This window comes from Solea senegalensis, linkage group LG11 (assembly GCF_019176455.1).
Source record: "Solea senegalensis isolate Sse05_10M linkage group LG11, IFAPA_SoseM_1, whole genome shotgun sequence".
Lineage (NCBI taxonomy): Eukaryota > Metazoa > Chordata > Actinopteri > Pleuronectiformes > Soleidae > Solea > Solea senegalensis.
The window spans coordinates 8,474,029-8,496,150 of NC_058031.1; the positions used below are offsets into that span (position 1 = coordinate 8,474,029).

The window sequence follows — 22,122 nt, forward strand, 5'->3', positions numbered from 1 at the left end:
CCCCCACCCCCCCGATTCCCCACCTCTGCTTACAGGAAGAGAAGGCAGAGCCCCATGCATACATTTCTGTTCAATTCATGGCAACTTCAATTTGGCAACTGTAATTTTTGAGGCATTTCACTCAAGTGAGTCATGGTTAAGAGTGGAGCAGTGTGCCAGAGAGGTGTTGGGTTTGAGTGCTGCAGTGTTCAGAATGAGGCAGAGAGCATGAGGTGACATGTTTCGCTGGTATAGAGGATATGGGAGATACTCCTGTAATGAGTGCTTTGTGAGATAATGGTATGCACAAGCCCGCCCTCTGCTATGTTTTCTTACTTGGCTTCACAAGCAGAAACAACAAGAACAATGCTGAAACATGTCATGTCGACGAACTCGGGACGCACATGCAGGCAGAGCTTTAGGAGTGGTTGGCAGGAGGTGCTGGCAAAATAATCTGATTTCTACATGATGACGACGGGGCAATGAATAATACTAAAGACAGCACTGAATCTCCTATACAAAAATATTATGTCAAATGTGTAGTTTAAAGGTTTAATAACTATTTTGTATCAGTATTTGTGTACATAAGAAATTTACATAGTCTCACAGTTTAAAAACCAAAGAAGGATGGAAGTAGCAGTTAACCACCAACAGGACTTGTGGTTTGTTTGCAAAAAAAACTCAGTTTGAAGGAAGTCTGGGAAACAAACCTACCTTATAACGTCGGTAAACATTTTCGTGAGGAGTCAATTTTGTAAATTATGTTTCCCATGTAGAGAAAAACAAACAATAATACATGGCACATATGAATGGGCACACAATAGGTGCCTGGTTGCAGGTGATGCATAATGTAAGATATATATATATATATATATATATATATATATATATATATATATATATATATATATATATATATATATATATATATATATATATATATATATATATATATATATACAACATAACAAATCAGAAAAAAATAAAAAATTCTTATTGGGAATAAATCTGCCTCCTGTGAAAAGTCTGTAAATGACTGCTCAGCCTGTTTGTTTACACCACTGTATTTTAACTTTGGATATATGGTGTTACTTCAGAGCTCAATATTTTCTCAGGTGGTGCTTGGTCAAAACAAATTTGAAAACCACTGGTTTATGGCATTTACACATATTTTTTATGAATGTATTATTGGGAATGAAAAATATAGTCTGTTGAGCCTGAGATACTGGTGTAGTACCCTACTAATTTATATTAGATATTATGTTCTCTTTTCACAAACTGTAGTTGACATTTCCTATGTTTTGAAGTGGCCTTGAACTTCACAGTCGGAAGTGCGTGCGTATTGGCTAACCAGGTTATCAATCTTTAGCAGTCAATCAGAACACAGGTGCCGTCAATCCTTTAGCCAATCGGATTGTAGGGGAGTTGGACGAAAACAGCAAAGTTTGACAGTAGAGGAGTTAGAATGAGAAAAGGTTACTTATGTTTAAAATAGTTTCTTCTGTTGCTGTATTCGTTAAAAGTTATTAACCGGTGAGTCTTATGAGTTTGTGTACCGCGAAGATGTCTAAATGAGCCTTGTTTTAAGGACTTTTCCGTTCTGAGCAACTTGAAGTACATGTTAGCTTATTGTTAGCCTGTTAGCGGAGGCTGCTAAAGGAACTAACTGGAGTACATGCATGTGGGAAGCACGTTTTCTACCAAGTCTCTGAGTGAGTATGGACACTGCAAACTGTGGAAATGTGAATATTGATTATTATTTGACCGGGCATTTATAAGAGTTTGAATTTATTGATGGTACTTATCTCGTTGCTTTGGCTTTTGACTTGGTGTGAGTTTGTGATGTCTGTATGTTATTGCCTCTCACCTTTATAAATACATTGGATGTGATAATTTATCTAAAGCATTGGGAGCTATATTCAGCTAACCTTGGCCTTGTTCACACCAATTCAATTCTCATGTTAAAAGGTGTTTAGCAGAGTAATGGTATGGGCCACAACTGTGCTGTGGTAATACTGAATTGAGTGGCTGGGCTACACTTTAGTGCTGTAAGACAGATCAAGTGAATATTGTCCAATTTAACATAGTCTGCTGCAACTGAGCTAGAAATCCTCTGGCCCAAAGTGTTATCTCTTCTTGTTTCCTGTCCAACTCACCACACTTTTGTCTTAGAATGTTTGTTTCTGACGTCTGAATAGTATCACTTGTTTTAATTGTGGTACTGAATTTAATTTGTACCTAGAGGGAAATTAGTGAATGCCACAAACCTTGTCTATTATTTCACTTAAGAACAAATTTGTTATTGTCACCTGGGAAAACTCATTGTTTCCCTTTAGTATAGAAGTTGTAGTCACATTGACTTTTACAAACTTGTATCAAATCAAAGTTGCAGAATTTTCCTACCAAATTGGAAACAAGTAACGAGCAAATGAAACCCTTGCATACAAATCTTCACCTTGTAGGTTGCTAATTAGCAGATCCAGCACTTCAGAGGAACATGATCATTATACTGAACATGTGTTTGTGCCATCAAGTAAAAATTAACTGTATTAACTGTTATAGCTTGTTTTTAAGTCTTCAGCCTCAGTTGAGGGTATTTTATGGCAGCTAAATGCTCCTCTGCTGTCCCGTATACAGTTAGTTTTAGGCCTTATTTGCTGGAAACCACTGCCTGTTTTGACTTAAGAAAATTGGGCTATGAAAGTAGTGAGGGCTGGAAATTGAGTGACCTCACCCCCACTCTCAAACTGACATTTTATTTACACTGTCACTATAGAAATATTAATTGCACCCACTTTGAGATTAACATTGAAACATTTTCTGTGGATTTTGTCTCTGAAAACATTATTTTAATGCCCAGTACAAACAGGGGGAATTATTACAACAAACATTTTTAAAGCACCTCTGGGCATGTGAGTATTGTTTGGAGACAGACTTGGCAGACTTGGGTTTTAAGGCAGACCTGACAGTGATTCTTTGTGGATGCTAAGTCATGTATTTGTGTGTTAATATCAAGCAGCAACAGGCCGACAGAGAGTGGCGTCTAGACTGAGCTGGAGTATGGCTAACAGCTGTGCTGTCCTGTCCAGGGACAACTTGCTGTGACAGCATTTCCTTGGTTATTCTCTCACATACTGTGTCTTTATTTCCAGTGGTCAAGCTTGCTTGCAGTATACCCACCATGGATAAATGCAGCTTTGTCAGGAGTTTTTTTTTCCCCTCTGAGCAGCTGTCTGCAGCCCCTCGGGCAGCTTTCTGCACAGCAATCCAAGCGAGTCTCTCTCAGGGCAGCAAGAAACTCACATCCATTTTAACAGGACAGTTTTCATCACGGAGCTCATTATTTTGGAAAAAATATTCTTCTCAAAAAGATATTCTATATGCAACAGCTTGCTCTAACTCTAAAATACACCATGGTTTTCTGATGTGTGTAAATCATTGAATTCACACCTCAAACAATTTCACAATTCCTGGTAGATGCATGACTCACTGACGCTGTGTGGATGTTTCCAAAGATGGTTTGTAGTCACACTAAGCTGCTATCTTTCCGACATTATGTTGCCAACAACACAAACTGAGATCCAGCATTAGTTTGAACTAAAATAGTGTAAAATTAAATAAAATTTCACTGCAAATTTCAGTGCAGAAACTTAAAAGAAATTGTTGGTTTTGTGTTACAAAATGTATTAGGTTCCATGGCTGCTGTTTTGGTGTTCCTTGAGGCCACTGTAATGGTATGGTGTGTGAGCTGCAGTCATCTGGCTGCAGTCATCTGAATACAGAATTAGGATGATCATTTCATTTTTGAACACATGAAAGAGGTTTTCTGAAATTGCAGTATTCCAACAAGATGAGTCGTCTTCATTTAAGCCCCTTCTTCTACCCTAACCCTATATATGGTAAAAATTTAAAATTATTATAATAAAAACTACAATTACTCTGCATGTCAGTCATAGACTCACAATCTCTTATGCCTCACACTCTGACAGTGATCTTCCTAACAGACTTGTGTTTATTTCCTTGGATGGCAGAAGACTGGATAGACCAAACACTACTAGGGATGATTAACTCTGAATGGCTCACTTTAAAATGTAGAAAAATACTATGCATTATAATTATATATATTATTATGAACAGTTTTAACGATACACTTAACATTAAAAAAATGCAGTTACAAAACAAACTTGAAACTAACTGTTGCCTGCAACAGGCTCCTATTGAACAATACTAGCTGTCAATCACACTGGTGTCTACTATCTGTGCTATATTCTCTTTTCCTTTTTAAATGGAAAATATATTTATATCAAGACCTGAAACTAATGATTGAGACCATTAACTCATCAGGAAAATATTGACTTATATTTACCAATAGATTTCCATTCAAACTAACTTATTTATGGAACTAGCAAAGTCAGCCCTGTCTTTTCTTTTTTCGGTCTGCTCATAACTGGCTGGACATATGCTGATCCACTGATTTGTAGATTGACACTGTTCCATCAGGAGTTTGTAATAAGTTGTATACACACAAGGATGGCCTTCGGTGTCTGATTGAATACAGGAGATGCGGCAAAGTTTTGGAGTCAGTTAGATCATGTGTGTCCCTCGTAATGCCTTGACTTTTACCTGCACTGACATGGAGAGGGGCTGGCTTCAGTCAGCTCACTCAGCCAGAAACCCCCCCAGATGGCAGGGCTAACGCAGGTCAAGTGATTTGGCGCCTCAAGTGTATTAAAGCTATTTACAAGGGACTAAAGGATTTACGTTGTTTCACCCATTGGGTCTGCAATTTTATGTGACCTGGCACTGGGCTGCTGCATTTTTCTGACCCTCTCAATCAATACAAAGATGTAATAAACAATGTTGCCTTTATGGGTGTTTGGCTTTTGTGTTTAGTTGCAGGGTAATGAAGTTTTTATAGGTGGCTCCTGATGCCTGGTGTGAAGGCAAACAGTTGAGATTACATGAGATCCTCTGCACCCTCTCATTCACACACACAAACACATGTTTGTACAGCACTTTTTGTGAGGACACCCATAGATCTAATGCATTCCCCGGCTCCGTACCTGAACATTAACTGATAAAACTAAATGCCTAATCATAATTCTTACCCTAACTCTAACCTAAACCCAATTCTAAATCTAACCCTCACTAAAAGGTTACACACACACACAGGTTTACACAGATTTCATTTTTCTTGGGACACTGCATTAAATTCCTAACAAATTCCTAATGAATTGGACAGCCTAAAGAAAAGATTATTCCTAACCTTAACTATAAGCAGTTGATGCCTAACCCTAACCCTAACCGTAACCTAACCTCAACTCAAATCTTAATCCTTAACTTAAGCAGGTCCTTAGAAATTAGGTTCTGCTTCATTAGGACCAGATATTGGTCTTTATTAGGACTGCTGGTCCTGACAAGATCACATATGTAGTGTTTGACATTAATGAATAACACTACCAGTAGTTACCTAGTGTCTTGACCTTTTGCCACTTTCTTGAATTATCACAATGTACAGAAAACTACCTGTAGTTTGATACATCACTGGGGGATGCAAGTCTCTGTACCAATACTATGTAGTTCTGCTCTTTTCCTCCACTGCACTGATTTTACGGCTGTTGCTTTTTAGAATAACCAGAGTGCCTCCCAACCCTTTTGACAAAAACGCAACATCTTGGGTTTAGTTTTCATGTTGTTGGCAGTTTCAACAAAGAAAAATTTCCCTTCTAAACCTCAGCTGTTTTCATTTAAGTGATTGTTTGTGGTCCAAAAGGTAAAAATATGAAATATTTCACCAAAGAATCAAAGATCAGAGACACTCCTCAAAACATACTACGAAAGTGTGTACCAGAACTTTGATGTTTCTTAATTTTTTTCCTTTTCATCACTCGCCTCACCCTTCAGTTTCATCTTATGACTATAGAATTGGCTTCACCTTGAGGTTTAGAAATACTGGTCTGAAAATAAAATAGTCAAAAGTAGCCCCTGCAACAGCACAGAAACAAAACGATTTAGTAATATAATTTATGAAAGTACATTTGGCCAGTACATTTTACTTGAAGATGCTGTACAGCAGAACTTGAAATTGAGTGTAGTTGTACTGCTACTAACATGGTAGAGATACATGAAGACAGATGCTGCCATCTTGTGGACAACTCTACAGAGAAACTGCACAAAAGTGGGCTAATGCTTGCCAGAGAAGTCTTTTATCCCCTGAATAAGTTGAATTACTCATTCCCACCTTCAAAAAACACATCTCAGCGTCAGTTATACCCTTTCAGCCTTGCAGCTAAACACTAGGAAGATGGATGAATCCTGGATATTGCTTTGTCCTGTGATCACATTGCACCACTCAATGGTGCTAATCAAGCCAATGATTAATAATAGATTAAGAATCCACATTGAGTGGCAGGCAGCGTAAACTTACGATTGATTTAGCAAAATTGACGAATAAAAGGGGGGTGAAGCGGTAATTACACACTGCAGTCAGAATATGATTGCATCTGGAGCATAAAAATACACACTCACAAGAACACAGGCGAATTTAAAGCCATTGGCCTGTCGGTGCCCTCGCCTTCTGGTTCCAGACAGGCAATGTGTTCCAGATTAGATCAAACTCTAGGTTGCCTGTTTCAATTCCAACAGCAGCCATATGGCACTTGGTTACCATGACAACACTCACAGTCTGGTTCAACGTTTACAGACATAAAAATAGACAATAGTTGTGAGTCAATTCAGGACTCACTGAGATGATAGTGGGCAAGAGACAATCAGTGAAAGAGCATGATTACATGGCTATTAGCGTGCTTGTGGATTTGGCAACAGTCCTTGATCAGTCTGATGATACAGTAGCAAGCTGCACAGCTCCAGCTTGAGTGTTTCCAACTTCATGGTTGGTGCTTCACATGTCTTCAGCTGCCACAGAGTGGACAGAGGTGTCCTCTGAAAAGCAAAGCAGACCCAAATGAGTCAAAGAGACACAAACATTCAAAACAATCAAACAGCGGCAGAACAACCACAGAATAAACACAAAATGACTATAAAGAAATACAATATGGCCACAGCAGTGCTAAAAAGGTAAAAATGTAATTCAATAAACCACAAATGGACATAAAACAACCACAAAGAAAATGCAAAATCACTATAAATAGATGCAATATGACTAGAGTAATGCAAATGAGTATAAAGTGATGCAAATCAGCAACTAAAGTCACACAAAAAACTACACAAAAATATACACAATACAACCATCAAAATTAAAAGTTTAAAGGTTAGTGCAATTTTTAAAACTCGCTTTCACATTTAAAAAAAAAAAAAAACTATTCACAGATTACACAATTACCTGAATTGAATGCACATGTGAAGACTAATCACATTACACAGAGCTCGGTCACCATGAATAATGCTAACCTATAAATAGGAGTTACATTTTCGGGAGTTTTTGGTGGAGGACAATTTTGGATGTTCATTTTAACTGCAATCTTGTATTGAGAATAAAAGAAAACATGTAGGCCAGGTTAAAGATATTGTGTTTATACTTAGCCTAGTTGTGTGCAGTTATGGTCTATACATTTTGTTTGTGTGTAAAGTTTGGAAGCTGAAGAATCATTTCAAGAGGAGTTTATATAGTTTTTCAATGTTATGTTTGCTGTAACGGCAGATATGAAGTTTGTATTTTAAGATGTGCTATTATTTGGTGTTCCGTCATTACACTGGATAAATTTACAAATGTTCCCCCTTCACCTTTTAGATTGTACCTCAGTCAGGAACCAAAGGTTTCTACATCGCTTTCTGAGATGAAAGGTCATGAGTTGTCAGTCAGTGTGATTTATTTCCAGTTTAATAAAACCCTCATGTGTGGCGCTTCCCCTTCCACTCAGATTGCTAACATTATTAGAGCAATGCCATCTCAGTCCAAGTAGCAACAAAGTGTTATTGACTAATTCTAGTTGTCAGTGTGGTAAAGTGACGAGTTGGGGACTAGTGAAGCCATAATTGTCTGACTCTTGTTTGATGTGGCAAATAAAGCAGATGAAACACTGCATCTTAACTTCTAAACAACTGCAGTTTTTCTTTTTCTTTATAGTGTCGTATTAGTTCTGCTGAAACAGTCTCTGTTTAAACAGAACTGAACTAGCCCAGACCTTCTGGCATCTTCATTTACTCGTTTTATTTGTTGGCCTCTTGCATATCCCCTTGTGTAATGTTGTTCTGGTAAAATGGAACAGCTTGTTTTTCCCCCTACTGAGTTGTTTGAACTCAACAGATCCCTTTTATTATTGTCCTTGCGATTTTAAAGTCCATTTATGTCACAACCTTACTGCTGTAATTGTGTCCTGAGTAACAGTAAACAATTCTCACATGCTTTTTGTTTTAAAAGCTTGGTAAATATTAGTTTTTAAATCACATTTAAAAAAAAAAAGAAAACAGAAAGAAACATTCAATTTCTTGTTTCACACGGCAACATCTATTTTATTTCTATTCTATTTGCCCTGCTAATGTCAAGATTGTCAGATGGAGCGTACTGGCCCCAAAATAGTTTTTTCCCACCAGTGTTTTATTTAACTTCAACAATCAACATAAGACTTTGTCACCTGGATTTGCACATTCCCACCTGCTCACCTGTTCTTCAATAGCTCATTAGCTCCATGAGATATCAGCTTACACTAGGTCACACTGCCTTTGCTACCCCAATCTCTTTGTGGTCTCCTGTTTTTGTACCCCTATATTTGTTTTTTTGACAGTGCTTCTTGTGTGCTTTTGGTTTTTCTCGCTTTTAATAATTTTTTCCTTCAGTGTCTTTTTTGGGATATTTGTTAATTGTAAAATACTAATTAGCTCTATAACGACAATGTACAGCTGAGACTAATGTGCATGTCATTAGGGCTGCAGGTGTTCATCATAAAGCAAAATTCAAATCTTGACGTTGGCTCAAGAAAGATGAACAGCTGACTAGTCGCAAGTTGTTTCCAGTTTGCAGTACGTTTGGTTGTGAGGCTCTGATGCCATCACTCCCCCTTATAGAAGTAAACGAGTACTATCTAAAATCCCTGTCGAAGCCCACAAGTGGATGCCAGTGTAGCGCACCAGAGACAATGACAGCACAGGGAAAGAAGGGAAATCTGTACAGCAGATGGTGACTGTGGAGTGCGAGGTGTGTCACATGAGTACAGCAGAGCTGCTTAGAGTTAACTCTCAGAACTGGATTGCAAGCACTGCTTCGTTTACCCATCACTCATCCTTAGTGGGGCATGAGTGTCTGAGCCAAATCATGGGAACCTATTCAACTATTGTTGAGATACTTCAGATCAACAGACCTGTTCTCACTTGGATGTTCCTCTACATGTGTTCTTGTAGAGGAATACATTACGTATATTATGATTTACGTGTGTCTATTGTGTAATATGTTGGTCTGTATTGCATGTTTTACCGCAGTATGTTCTACATGTTTTTTTATTTGGACCCACCTCAAAGTTGCAAATTTTATGTTGTTGATCATTGTTGATGTTGTATGCCAATGGGAACCTAAAATGATGTAACATTATTTGTAACATAATTTGTATGTTGAAAATACCTGTCTCAGGGAGCATTTGTATGTATATGGTGGCAGGGGTTTCCAAGAAATATTTGTCCTGTCAAACTGTGCAGCGACCAGGTTTTTTGAGCAGTAAAATTTACTTCTAAAACTTTTTGTGGGCACTTTTTTTAAGTCAAACTCCACCATGTTTGCGCAACATCTAAACTATTGCTTTACTGCCATTACGACAACACATAATATTATTTTGAATGGGTATATCAGACAAGAAACGCATAATAAATGTATCACAACTTCATTTTAAGTGTCATGTTATTTGAAACATATTCACATGAATCTTGGTGAGGTTTCTGGGTCCAGACCCACTATCTGGGAGTAGCAGTTTTATAGTATCTTGAATTACGTTAATCTCCATGCTTATTATGTAAATGACCAATGACTTTAATGTAAATCTAAGTCTTATATTCTACTTTCATTAGGACATTGTAATCATAGTTGTATAGAAACTGAGAAAACATTTTGGGATGCCTTTTTGTTGGTTCTGCATCTACAGCAATAGTTGTCAATGTGCACTGCCCCAGTTCATTAAAAAAAAAAAAAACTGAAGTAACATAGAGTAATGCAGACTTACTGTATACAATTACTGCTGGTCATTCTATGTCAGTGTACACACAAACAAGGGTAGTGCATGTTTGTATTAAATATATACAAACATGCACCCTTGTTTGAATCTTGGAGGCAGAATTATCCCATAATCTCTGCTAACACGACTGAAGCAGTGTGTACCTCACATTCACCAAACCTACATGGAGACTTTGGGGAGTGCATTCATTCATTTTTTTCTAGAAAGCAAGTGGTAAGAGGTTTGAGGCTCCTCCCTGAGAGTTTGTGAAAACATTCCAGCAAACTGAGAGCAGTCAAAGAATTGGAAACTCTGGGCGGCCGCTTACTCCTCGATCCCTCTCACCTCTTTGCACATGTAGTTGCAATGTATACCAGTGTTTTTAGGTTGTGTAAAGCTTTGGGTACAATACTGCTGGAGGGTTCTCTCTCGAATTTAGTTTTCTAAATTCTGGATACACAAAGAAACTCTGCTGTTGCATTAAGCAGCTCACAATGAAGCTGGTGTTAGTCCTCCTTGTTTCCACAGCCTTGACCTGCACGGAAGCCCAGTATTACTACCAGGGCCTGATGGATTATCTGGAGAACAGGTTATTAGCTATTGAGGTAAGAAGAAACCGTCCTTTAAATGACTATCTGATCAAAATACTACCTTTCCCATGCAGCACACATCTCTCTGATGTAACTAATTAGAAATGCAAGTTGATGCCTTTGAGTTCACGTCTGCCGCCTCCTCCTTTGATTTGAATTTAATTTCTTAAATAATAGTCAAATTAATGCAATATGTGTCCAGCTCATCAACTCCGCAGAGGCCTGTGGCAGAATATCAGCTGGTGCATGCAGAGCTCTGCTCCTCATGCAACATGCAACTTGTGTTCAACAACATATTATTTCTTCAGCGTGTAAGACAATGACACACCAGTAATGAGTACAAGCTTAACCTTTGCTGCCTTGGCATCAAACATCCTGCAAGACTAATAGGAAGGTGTTTTTTGCAAAGGTAGAGTGAATCTGTATCACTGCTAAATGCCCCAGGGAAAGAGTTCAGTATTGTGTGTTTGAAGGAAAAAAAAAAAAAAGCAAAGCAGTACAAAGCCGTGTGTGTTTCACGACAAGACAGCACGCTCATTTTTTAATGTTGGCTTAAGGTGAATATGTTATGAAAAGCAAGGAGATTACATGTTTGGTTGCCTCAGGGAGTAATTTAAGTGAACTCTAATTTAAGTACACTTCAGTTTCGGTCTTAATTTTCTTTTCCATCAACAGTGTGTGGCTCTGATGCAAAAATGACAATCATAAAACTGTAATTTGAATGAAATGAAGTATCTTTTTACAGCTAAGTCTTGCTCACATTGCCCCCATGTGGCTCCCCTCCAGTCTCCATTTCAACATGCTGGCTCAACTTCAGCTCTGATATGAACACAGCAATTCATCAGCGAGTTCTTATTGAACTTTTATTTCCATTTGACCAGAGGCCTTAACCAAGCAAAGGGAAGAAAATGAAATGGAGGCAGATGAGACGGTGAAGCAGCCGTCAGTTATTACATCTGGCTCTGAATGATTCACCCTTCACTCTGACTGTGTCAGTCACAGCACTGGGAAACACAACACTGTTTGCTATATGGTGAAGATGCTTTGATTGAAATAGGTGGGTTTTTTCATGTGAAAAATTGTGGTAGGCAACAAAACCAGCAGCTTTTTACATCTGAGGCTGTGCCAAGGCACAAAGGTGCTTTAGAGAAAATGCAAACGTTTGCATGCTGACATCCTCTTAATGACAGTGCTCGCAGGTTGATATTTAGTGCACGTAATGATGCAGTGATGCCAACTTTGGCATAATGGGAAGAAAAAAAAGAAGCACTCATTTACGCAGTACAACAGCAAATTGTAGAACATGTGTAAGGTATCGTTTGTCAATATAAGCCATTCATGGAGAGCAACATGTTTTTCCCATTTTGAACTACCTCAGTGGTTGTCAAATATGTCACAATATAATGTAATGATGCCCATTTTGTGCATTCATTCTCTTGTTGGTTGGTCAGTTCCCCCCAAACTCACTGTTGACACCTTGAAGTTGCTTGTTAGAGGTAGGGTGGGAGATCATTCTCTGGAGCCTGTTTTACTGTATTGCTTAAAATCCTCTTCACACTCCGATTGTAACAATTAATTAATGCATTGTTGAGAACCAAAACGAAAGACATTTTTTGGGAAAGCTACTGTCATGAAAAAGACGGTGCTGCATTTGAATGGTGAAAGCCCAGAAAGGGCTGCTAAGTGATGGTTTCTACTGGACAGGTAGATTGACTTTAGGTTTTTGTGATCTTTTGAGAATATTTGTGGTTTTTCAGCATCACATTGTCATTTGAACAAGTATCCAAAACAGTTGGTGTCACTGAAATGTACCGAAAGTCACTAATGTTGTGCACTAATGCTTGTGAATCTGTTTGTTGCACACTCCTGTGCTCTGGAGGTGTGGCTTTGGACGAAGAAAGGGGTTTGGACAATTTTTCCAGGATCTCCAACCCTGTCTTTAAGGGAATGTTGCTCATCAGGGAAATTACATATTTAAGTAAACAGTTTTTTCTGGTGATATGACATGTAAAAACAAAACACACAGTGCATTACATTGTACTTTATTTTATTTGTTCTCCTTTTGCCTTGTAGGACCGCATGCAGTTTTGGCATGAAGAATCTCGTCGCTACCACACAGAGCTCAAAGATTTCAAAAAGTTAACTACTGAGACCATGGATGGGCTGAGGACCGAGCACAGCGTGCTGTTCAAGGATCTGGAAGGAGCTGCAGTTCAGATGGACCGGGTGGAGCGAGAGATGGACAACGTGGAGACCCAGACTTCACCTCGGGCCTGTGCGAATAAGGCAGACAAGGTGGTGGAGCAGGGAGTCTGGGGGCTGGAGGAGAGCAGAGGAGAGGAGGAAGAAGAGGAAGAAGACTGGGAGGAGCTGCACTCCGAAGTGTCTGGTGAGTTGTAGTGAAATAAAACCACTCTTTCGCCAAATTTCCCCTGCAGAGTAGCTGCTTTTGATCTTTATTTTTATTTTCGGGATGACACAGGAGTTACATTTATCATTACACATCTGCACCAACGCTTACACCGAGTTGCTGTCTTGGAAAAGCCATGCCACTGGAAAATATGAACAATCACAGCGTTGTTGCAAGTCATCTCAGGGAATCGGTCATGTTTTCCAGGAGACAAATCATTTACTTGAGCAGAGCTACGCCGCAGGTTTTGATGTTCGAGCACAGCAAACAGTCAGTTACTCCGGAAATAGAAAAAAACATTTCAGCATGATGTAAAATGTTGTGATAACAGATTTTAAATCCATGTTTCATCAAATTCTTCTGGTACCATTTCTATAGGACATACACATTCAATAATGCAGTAAAAGTAAAACCTTTGTTCAGAATTGTAATAATTAAGGGGCATTTCCGTTTCTGTCACTCATACTTGGATGATAGTAGATAATGATGATGCAGGATCAAAAGTTTCATTTACTTTTTTCTGGGTCAGACCTCCTGTGAAATCTGGAGCTCTGACTCTGCAGAGCGCTGAAGAAAGGAAACTGCCCTGAGGTCATCTGCGTTATATTCCCAAGCTCGTGTTTGCACGAGTAAGATTTGAACACAGTGAATCATTGTGAAAGCCTAATTTGTGACCCAAAAGACACTGTACTGCACCACATTGCACAGGCACATCTTCAGATGTGTGAGCATCATAATAATTTTGCTCTGGGACACTTCAGGGACGTGGTCCATTGTTTGTGTATTTTAGTGACAGCACGGTATTAGTCTTACCTCTCTTACAGAAAGCATCTTTATTCTGTCCGTGTGCTGCACTCATGTTTCCTCTATCTATGAGTTGTGTGTTCAACTTCTCCCCCATGGGTTTGAATTTTGCTTTAATTTGAAAAGCCATATATTGACTGCTGCAGGCTGCTTCAAGTTTGCTGCTTAAAGTTTGTGTACCCCCCCCCCTTTTTTTTTTCTGCAGACTGTGTTGAAATCATTTCTGGCATCAGATCAGTGAAGATTCTAAAAAGACTGGGCAGTCCCAAGGGGATGTGGACCAGAGACCCCAGGTCATCCAGAGTTTATGTCTTTAATGGGACATCGGGAGATGTTATCTATCAATTTGACTCTGTGCAGGACTTTTCACGCTCTTCAGGAGTTGAAGAGGGCAGCAAACAGATCCAGCTGCCCTTTTCATGGATTGGTCCTGGCAGTGCTGTTTTTAACAGCTGTTTGTACTACTTAAAACAGGAGGCTGGTGCAGACATGCAGGTGGTCAAATACGACCTGCTTAGCGGCTCAGTGACAGATACTGCCATGTTCCCCGTGGACAGCCATGCTACCGTTTACAACCTCAACCCTGAGATTGTTGCAGACCTTGCAGTAGATGATGAGGGCCTCTGGCTGCTGTATGCCAATAGTGACAGCGAGCCAAACATCAACCTTGCAAAAATGGACCCTGCTACCCTTGATATAGAAGAAATATGGGACACCAGGTGCCCAAGGGAACATGCAGAGGCGGCTTTTGTGGTCTGTGGCACTGTCTATGTTGTTTATAACACGCGCCTGCCCAGTCGGTCACGGGTTCAGTGTGTGTTTGATGTCAACGACATGGTGATCAGCGAGGAGGCTCCACTGCTCTACTTCCCTAGAAGGTACGGAGCCCATGCCAGTCTGAAATACAATCCCGAGGAAAAACAGCTGTATGGCTGGGACGATGGCTACCAAATCATTTACAGATTGACCATGAAGAGGAAACTCCTGGTTTGACAGCAGGGAAGTAGTGTCGGGTTTTCAAATCAAAGGTAAACTTGTACATGTGATCCTCCCTCCCATGATTTAGTCCCTTGCATTGAATTATGGGACTTCCACTTTCACTGAAGAAGCATCTGCGGCCGTGAATACAAAGCATGTCTAACTTAGCTGGCTGCAGGCCGTGAACAGGATATTATCGTCAATCAAACGTGGGGCAGAAATAAGTCAAACTTTTACTTAAAACAGCATGATGTGATCATGTCTCATTTTACTGTTGGATCACTGGTTTTAACAATGGTGTTTTGTATCTATTTATTCTTTGAGATAAACAAAGTCCTGCTTTACCTTTTTTTTAAGCATGCTTGAATTTATTCCAATGCAAGTGATCATCAAGTATGAGGTCAGTAAAGTATCTAAAATGTTACTGTTTAATTACTTACACATGTTCTGAACTTTTGTTTAAGCCCTGAGCACTCAGTGGTGCGAGGAACTATTGAAATTCCCCAAAGGATCATATTTTTAGCTACAAAAACATTGGTGAAAATGAATAAAAATTAGCACACAACATTTTATAAAATACGTAAAAGTGATGCAAAATGGCTCAGTACTAAGCCAAAACTAAGTTGCACCAAATTTCACGAAATTTGACGGGATCATCTCACAGCCCATGGCAAATGGTTTGGCCACGGCAACCGTTGGAGTTTTGGCCAATTTCAACCATTAGTCTTGAAAAAGGAAGAGACTTGTAACTTCGCTGTACATTGACCGATTGAAACTCCATGTTTGATATCGAACATGTTTACGAACATGAATTTAACCCAACCGGAAGTCAGCCATTTTGAATTCAACCTGCGTTTGGCCACGAAACAGGAAGTGCCCTTTAAATTTGACATACTGACCGATCTGCTTGAAACTTCATACATGGGACAAGATACCCTGAACGCGTCTACAAACTTGACCTTGAGCCAACAGGTGCAAGGTGTGCAAGCCATGACCTCCCAACAGGAAGTTGGCCACCTGTAACAGGAAGTGCCCTTTAACTTTGCTGTACATTGACCGATCTGCTTGAAACATCAGCACATAAACCGAGTCGAGCAAAGTGCCACCTGCTGGCAGTGTGGCACCTTCGGTGGCCCCCGCACACAGCTTAAATTGTATTTGTATTTTTATCTGCCTTTTGTATTTTAATAGATGTGGGGCCTTTGGGATGCCTACATTGAACCACTGAAGTGGTTTCCAACCATGGTGTCAGTGCAATCTCATATACATCTCTGATCATAAAATCTTTCAAAATGATTCCTACAAAATCGCCAGTGCTGTAGACAAATGTAATCAGCTCGAATGCCTCTCTTTTATTAGCCCCAGTGCAACTCTTGAACTCTACAGAACTCATGTAGACACTGGCTCAGTGAAAGTAAGTCCCACTAATTATTGATGCAAGGTACTATATAGTCAGGCGGCAGTAATTAGGTGGATACAACAATCTATGTCACCACTTTTACACTGTATTTACCTAGTACTTTTTATATGGATCACAGATAACATGCGTACTTAAAGAAACTGTATGTATACATTTATCTTTTGAAATACTTGGTACATTTTATTCCTTTTGTTTGTGTAAAATACCAGACAAATGCCAGGAAAATGCCATTCACTTTATTAGAGTGTTATGTGTACTCTCATTTAATCCATGTATTGACTCATTAGTAATCTTGTTTCAGATGTGTTGGCCCCGCGTTGCTTGATAAGCCACTGGCTGTGTTGTTGTTATTATGTGGTGTGTTTATTGCAAAAGTAACAAAGCTGAAGCCATTTTGCATAAGTCTTTTAATCAAAGGAAAGAAAAAGTCATGTCACAGAACTGGTAACACATCACACCCCATTGGAGAAAATAGAATATATTATTTTCTGATGTTTATTATCAGACATGTTGAAACAGAAGAAGGACAATTTGTGTGAAATTTAGGTTTACTTTATTACACACTGGGTCACTCGTTGTGAGTCCTGATAATGAATGAATGGATAGACTCATGATAGACTTTCGTCTGAGCTAACAACTGTTGGTGTCAGTCACCAGCACATTTTCTCTGACATTTCTGTACTTACAAATACAAAATGCTCGATAAAAAAATTGGAAAGTCAGTGCTATCATAACAGTTAGAAGGGATACAAGATCATAACAAGAAACAGTACAATAGTAGGCAAAGCTAGAGGATTAGAGACAGTCCATAAACTGAGGCAATTGATTTAACAGGTTTCATCTACTATGGAAACACACCATATTATCAGAGAAATATATGACCATCATAAAGCACATAGTTTTTTTCCCCAACAAAAAGGAACAGAAAGTACTTTAGTATTCAACCACGTTTCAAATGTCACACTTAAATAAGGTATTATGAATTTATGGATAATGCCACTAGTCTAGAGAGGAAATATACTGTGACAATGACGGTGTGAATGAGAGCAAGTTTCAAAGTGTCACATCTGGGGGGTTGATGTCGATGGATTACGCCGAGCACAAACAATAATGAACTGACTCATTCTCCCTATAATAAGCGCCAATTAGAGAAATGCCACTGCTCTGTAGATGCTGACCTGTCCACCCATCCGCTGCCCCCGCCTTGTCGTCTCAGCTTTGCACCCACACGGCGGCAATAAACAGCTCGCTCTGAATGAACTTACCAATGGAGGAAATGACTAAAACAGACCCTGCTGGGTCTGCTGTGTGCATCTGCTCTCGTCTTGGTGTCTGGCCAAAGACATTTTCAAAAAACCCGATGATATAGTGTGTTCACTGTACTGCACTGTTCTCCAACTATAGACACTCAGGAATTGTAGTATTACTTGTCCTTGGTTTCTGAATGAGGCACCAGCAATCAGGACGAGTCAATGCCAACGAACGTGGTTACATATCTGATTTAAATAGTTGTTGGCAGCTGCTGAGATAAATCTAAACTGCATTCTATTTCAGAAATGGCTCTCATTTCATTCCCCACTCGATTTTTTTTCCCATCTGTGCCACTTGTATGCTGTGCTTTATGTTTCTGTATTTTTTTTTTTATCATCCTGAGGGAAATTTATCTTGTGCTGTGTGTATTTCTGGTGCATTTATCCATTTGGTTGTACCTACTCATTGGGACTTATTTATTTCCTACTTGTTTTCTACTTGCTTGCATTGCGTTAAGGGGCACTGTAAATTAGTTTCCAACCATGCATTTTCAATTTGTAATAAGAAACAAAGTGGAAACACTGTAGAATTGAAAATCTTAACATTGTGGAACAATATCATTTTTCACTGAGGAGGTTGTTGTATTAACAAAAATCAAAACATAACAAAGTGCAGTGGAACCTGACAGAACGTACATGATTTACAGTAAACATGCAAAGCTGCACAGTGGGCTTCTCAGTGGAGTGCCAAACCAAACCAATCTGCAAATGCAGTATATTCCAAAAAAATGTGAATGGTATCGCCTCCAAATTTGTCAGTCGGGACAAAGTCCTCTCATTTTACTACATCTATTTATTGGCTCACTGTACCATTTTACTTTTTGGAATATACCTCTAAATCAACATGGAGATCACAAATGTAGACGTCAAAACATCATAACATAAATGTGACATGTTCGATACAAACTGTTTTCATTGTTTTACTTGTGGTCTTTTATCACTCAGACTTCATACAACAGCAATGGGCTCTCGCTAGACAAAGAGAAATAAACTTATGATAGATGGTATATGGAACATCACTAGTAACAAAATAACAACAAAACCATTACAAAATAACAACAGAGATTGAAATCTTGTCCTTTTTAACAATAAAATATACCAGACATGGATATAGTATGTGCCAGATGTGTTACACGAGTGCAAGTCTGTGTATGAGCTGCGGTGTACAGGCAAAGCTTCATTCGTAATAAAAAAAATAAATGAAAAAGATACAAGATTTATCAGCCACATATCAGCCTTGTGATTGTTTTTCTTTTCTGTGGTAAATCATAAGTGTGACATAATGATGCATTTTCCATCCAAAAGACATTAGTCTATTATTTCTCCTGCATTAGCCCTCACCAAGTCCCACAAAGTAACTCTTAATGCACTTTAAAGTCATCAGCTACAGTGTTGATCATGTTGCCTGACAAATAACTACAGAATTCATAAAACTTATATATTAAAATATTTTCTCATGATCTGACATTTTCATCTGTGTATTTCATATATGACGTGTATATATATCTATATATATATATATATAGATATAGATATGTATATACATATATGTATGTGTATATATGTATATATATATATATATACAGTATATATGTAATCCAGGTCTTATTCGACTTTATTGTAATACATAGTAATTCTGCTAATGCAAAGAAAAGTCAAATAACAGCAGTGCTGCAGTCTTTTTCTCACCATAAGTATGAATGGCATATTTAAGTACACATGATCCCCGTATAACAGTATGACTATTGGCAGGATAAATATCAAGAAAGTTCCATGTGTCTAAGTTTAGGAGTTAATGATTTTCTCAGTTATTACCACCAACAAGGCTAGATATTCTTTTTTTTTTCCCATTTTTTTAAATTTTATATCTATACCTATCATCATATCTTTTCTGTTTGGACAAAATGAAACACACATACAGTATAAGGCAAACAACTACATGAAAGTATCTATACACATTCACCAAAAACCTGTTCAGAAAATGTCAAATTGCTTTAGAAGGAAAACATGAGTGTGTATGAATTTGCGTTTTGAAAGTAAGGTAAGGGTGTGTAACGTGTGCTCACAATTTCCCTCTAACCTCTGTCAAATCTTTTTTTTTTTTTTATTGTTTAGATTAAAATGTAAATTATCTTTTTTTTTGGTGTTTTGCCATCACATATTTGTGCCTTTTATGGACAGTTTATCCATCTACTCCTTGTGCTGAGAATTGAGAGTTAAGATTGAAATTGTTAACAACGCTGCAGACGCAATGATCCTGCCGTTCCTTTCCGCTCCATCGTTATGTTAAACTCTTTGCAATGGGTGCTTCTGAAACCTCTTAAGCTTCAAAATTGTCAAGATGACAATATTTTATTTTCAGCCTGATCCTCAATAACGCGGAACTCAGTTAGTTTCCTCGAGTCATTGAAAAACCTGGAAGAGTATTGAGCTCAGCTGGAGCCTTGAAATTCATTTCAGCTTTGTTATTCTCAACCAAAGACTGATGGAGTGTTTTTTTTCTTGTTTTTTTTTCTTTTACATCTAATAGTTTCAAAATGCCAAAGTATTGTTCAGTGTTGTTTTATACAAGCACACCACTGTAAAATTCAACGAGAGCTGCAGATTTCTTCAGATTCTCTTCTCTTTTTCAACTTCAAACATGTCCTCCACTTCCCCATGTGAAACTTCTGCTGCTTTCAGTTATTTTTTCCCCCCACCACATCAAAGAGTCTCTGTAGCACACAGCTGCAGTCTCCTGTCAGGAAAAAGAGATCTGTTTGCCTCGGCCTGGACAACCCAACATTAAATATTTGTCCAGCCGGTCTCCTCTGAGGACAAGAAGGGGCGGCTCTGGATCATCACACTGCCCACATTTCAAATCAGAGAGCCTAAAACTTTAACCTGAAAAGACGATGCGCTTCACACAACTAGTGGACTGGTGGTGGTCCTAGATTGGTTCTTGGTTCTCTCAGGACTACACTTGAGGACAGGGAGGATATAGAAAGATAGAGAGACAGTGGGGTTGTGTTTCTCTTCAATCAGACAGACAGGAAGTGGATCAGCAGGAGGGAGGAAACCCCCTTCTGGGCTTCTGGGTCGCAGGTGGCTCTGCTCAGGGACTGGCAGGGGGCCGGGGTGAGGGGCAGGAGCCTTGGCTGTCAAAGCTGGCTGTCCTCGCCTTCCACTGCAGGACACAGAGACACACGGCAATGATTCATAGGGCACACGCTGCTTATTTTTACAGCACTGTCACCATCAGGTCACAACACAGAGGAAATAGCTGAACGTAGGAGAGCGTTGGTGTTCCAACGTTATGAGAGCAATATGGTATTTTATTGGCAAGAAATTATTGAAATTGAGATGAAAACGGATGCTTACTAAAAACAAACATGTCAAGACTAAAATAGATTTTTAATGATTAAAACACAAGAGCAATGATACAGGTGGTGTCGACCTATAAAAACACAAACTCATTGATATCACAACAGTTCTGTTAGTATTATTACACTATTGTGGCAAAATAATTAAAATTATAGTATACTTTAAATCATACAAGAAGCATGTTTATTAGACACGTTGATACAATGAACAATATAAAAGACTAGTTTTGTCATCATCGTTTCACCTTGATACTTTGAAACCACAATTTCAACATGCTTTGAAGAATGTAAACAGAAAAAACGATTGTTGCGTCAGTTTAGTAAAGCCCCACTTGGCCAAAATAAGCCTTGAGCTTCAGCCTATTGCTTTTTTTTTTTTTCGCTCACTGATTTTAGGCGATGGATAAACCAATATAAAAAATGCATTCAAAAAAATATCTGGCCCTGAGTGAGGCTAGGCAATAATTCATACATCATTTCTATGAATGTTATGCCTCAGAAGTTTAAGATGTTAAAAAAAAACCCACAGTTTTGTCTTTGTCAGATTTTTGGTTTTCTGATATTTATCGTGATTATTATCGATACTGACTGCTTTGACAATACATTATTGTAATCATGTTTTTCGGCCATTTCGTCAAGCCCTACATCATTACTTATGTAATTGTCACAAAATCATGCAAACGTGTATTAAAAAATCCCTCAAACCTACCTCCTTCTCAGATTTCTTAGACTCCAGCAGGGGGTGCCAGTGTGCAATGGGCTTGCGTGGATACGCCAGCATTTCGTTCCAGTGATCCCTGCCAAGTCCATCAGCATGGCATCCAACCCTCATCACACCAATGATCTCATTATGACCTACCCTGTGGGGACAAATGCACCAAAGTATATGCATATAAATACATCTGATTTAACCTGACGTGACATCCCATACATCACATTGTTGTTGTGTAATGGCATGAAGAACATTTTGTAATGGGAGGAGACACAGATCTGAGTCTGGATGTCCTCTTGATTGATACACTGAATCTACTGCTGATTTTCCCTGTGACACTCATATTGACTCATCTCAGGAAGGACAACAAAGCAGATCTGTGTCCTATTAACAAAGTCTG

General features: G+C 38.8%; 2 protein-coding genes across 3 annotated transcripts in view; one reads left to right on the forward strand and one right to left on the reverse strand.

Moving 5' to 3' along the window:
* Positions 1 to 1,413: 1,413 nt before the first annotated feature.
* Positions 1,414 to 15,478, forward strand: olfml3a (olfactomedin-like 3a). Of its 2 annotated transcripts, none has more exons than XM_044037228.1 (3): positions 1,414 to 1,691; positions 12,800 to 13,115; positions 14,146 to 15,478. In XM_044037228.1, the coding sequence occupies exons 2-3, from the start codon at positions 12,806 to 12,808 to the stop codon at positions 14,931 to 14,933; spliced, it is 1,098 nt and encodes a 365-aa protein (XP_043893163.1). In that variant the 5' UTR covers positions 1,414 to 1,691; positions 12,800 to 12,805; the 3' UTR covers positions 14,934 to 15,478. The 2 variants fall into 2 exon arrangements, with proteins under 2 accessions (XP_043893163.1, XP_043893162.1); XM_044037227.1 differs by lacking the exon at positions 1,414 to 1,691 and adding an exon at positions 10,631 to 10,741.
* Positions 15,479 to 20,175: 4,697 nt separating this feature from the next.
* Positions 20,176 to 22,122, reverse strand: part of syt6a (synaptotagmin VIa) — a 55,795-nt gene continuing 53,848 nt past the window's right edge. Inside the window, exons 6-7 of the mRNA XM_044039318.1 lie at positions 21,720 to 21,870; positions 20,176 to 20,814 (exon numbers count right to left, since the gene is read on the reverse strand). Of these exons, the coding sequence (XP_043895253.1) occupies positions 20,743 to 20,814; positions 21,720 to 21,870 (223 nt within the window). The 3' untranslated portion in view covers positions 20,176 to 20,742. The remainder of the gene's footprint in view (positions 20,815 to 21,719; positions 21,871 to 22,122) is intronic.

Bases quoted from the DNA above. Each gene is read 5' to 3' on its own strand.
- olfml3a (XM_044037227.1), top strand. From the start codon at position 10,631: ATGAAGCTGGTGTTAGTCCTCCTTGTTTCCACAGCCTTGACCTGCACG. The intron at 10,742-12,799 runs GTAAGAAGAAAC...TTTGCCTTGTAG, and splicing joins ACAGGTTATTAGCTATTGAG to GACCGCATGCAGTTTTGGCA. The intron at 13,116-14,145 runs GTGAGTTGTAGT...TTTTTTCTGCAG, and splicing joins GCTGCACTCCGAAGTGTCTG to ACTGTGTTGAAATCATTTCT.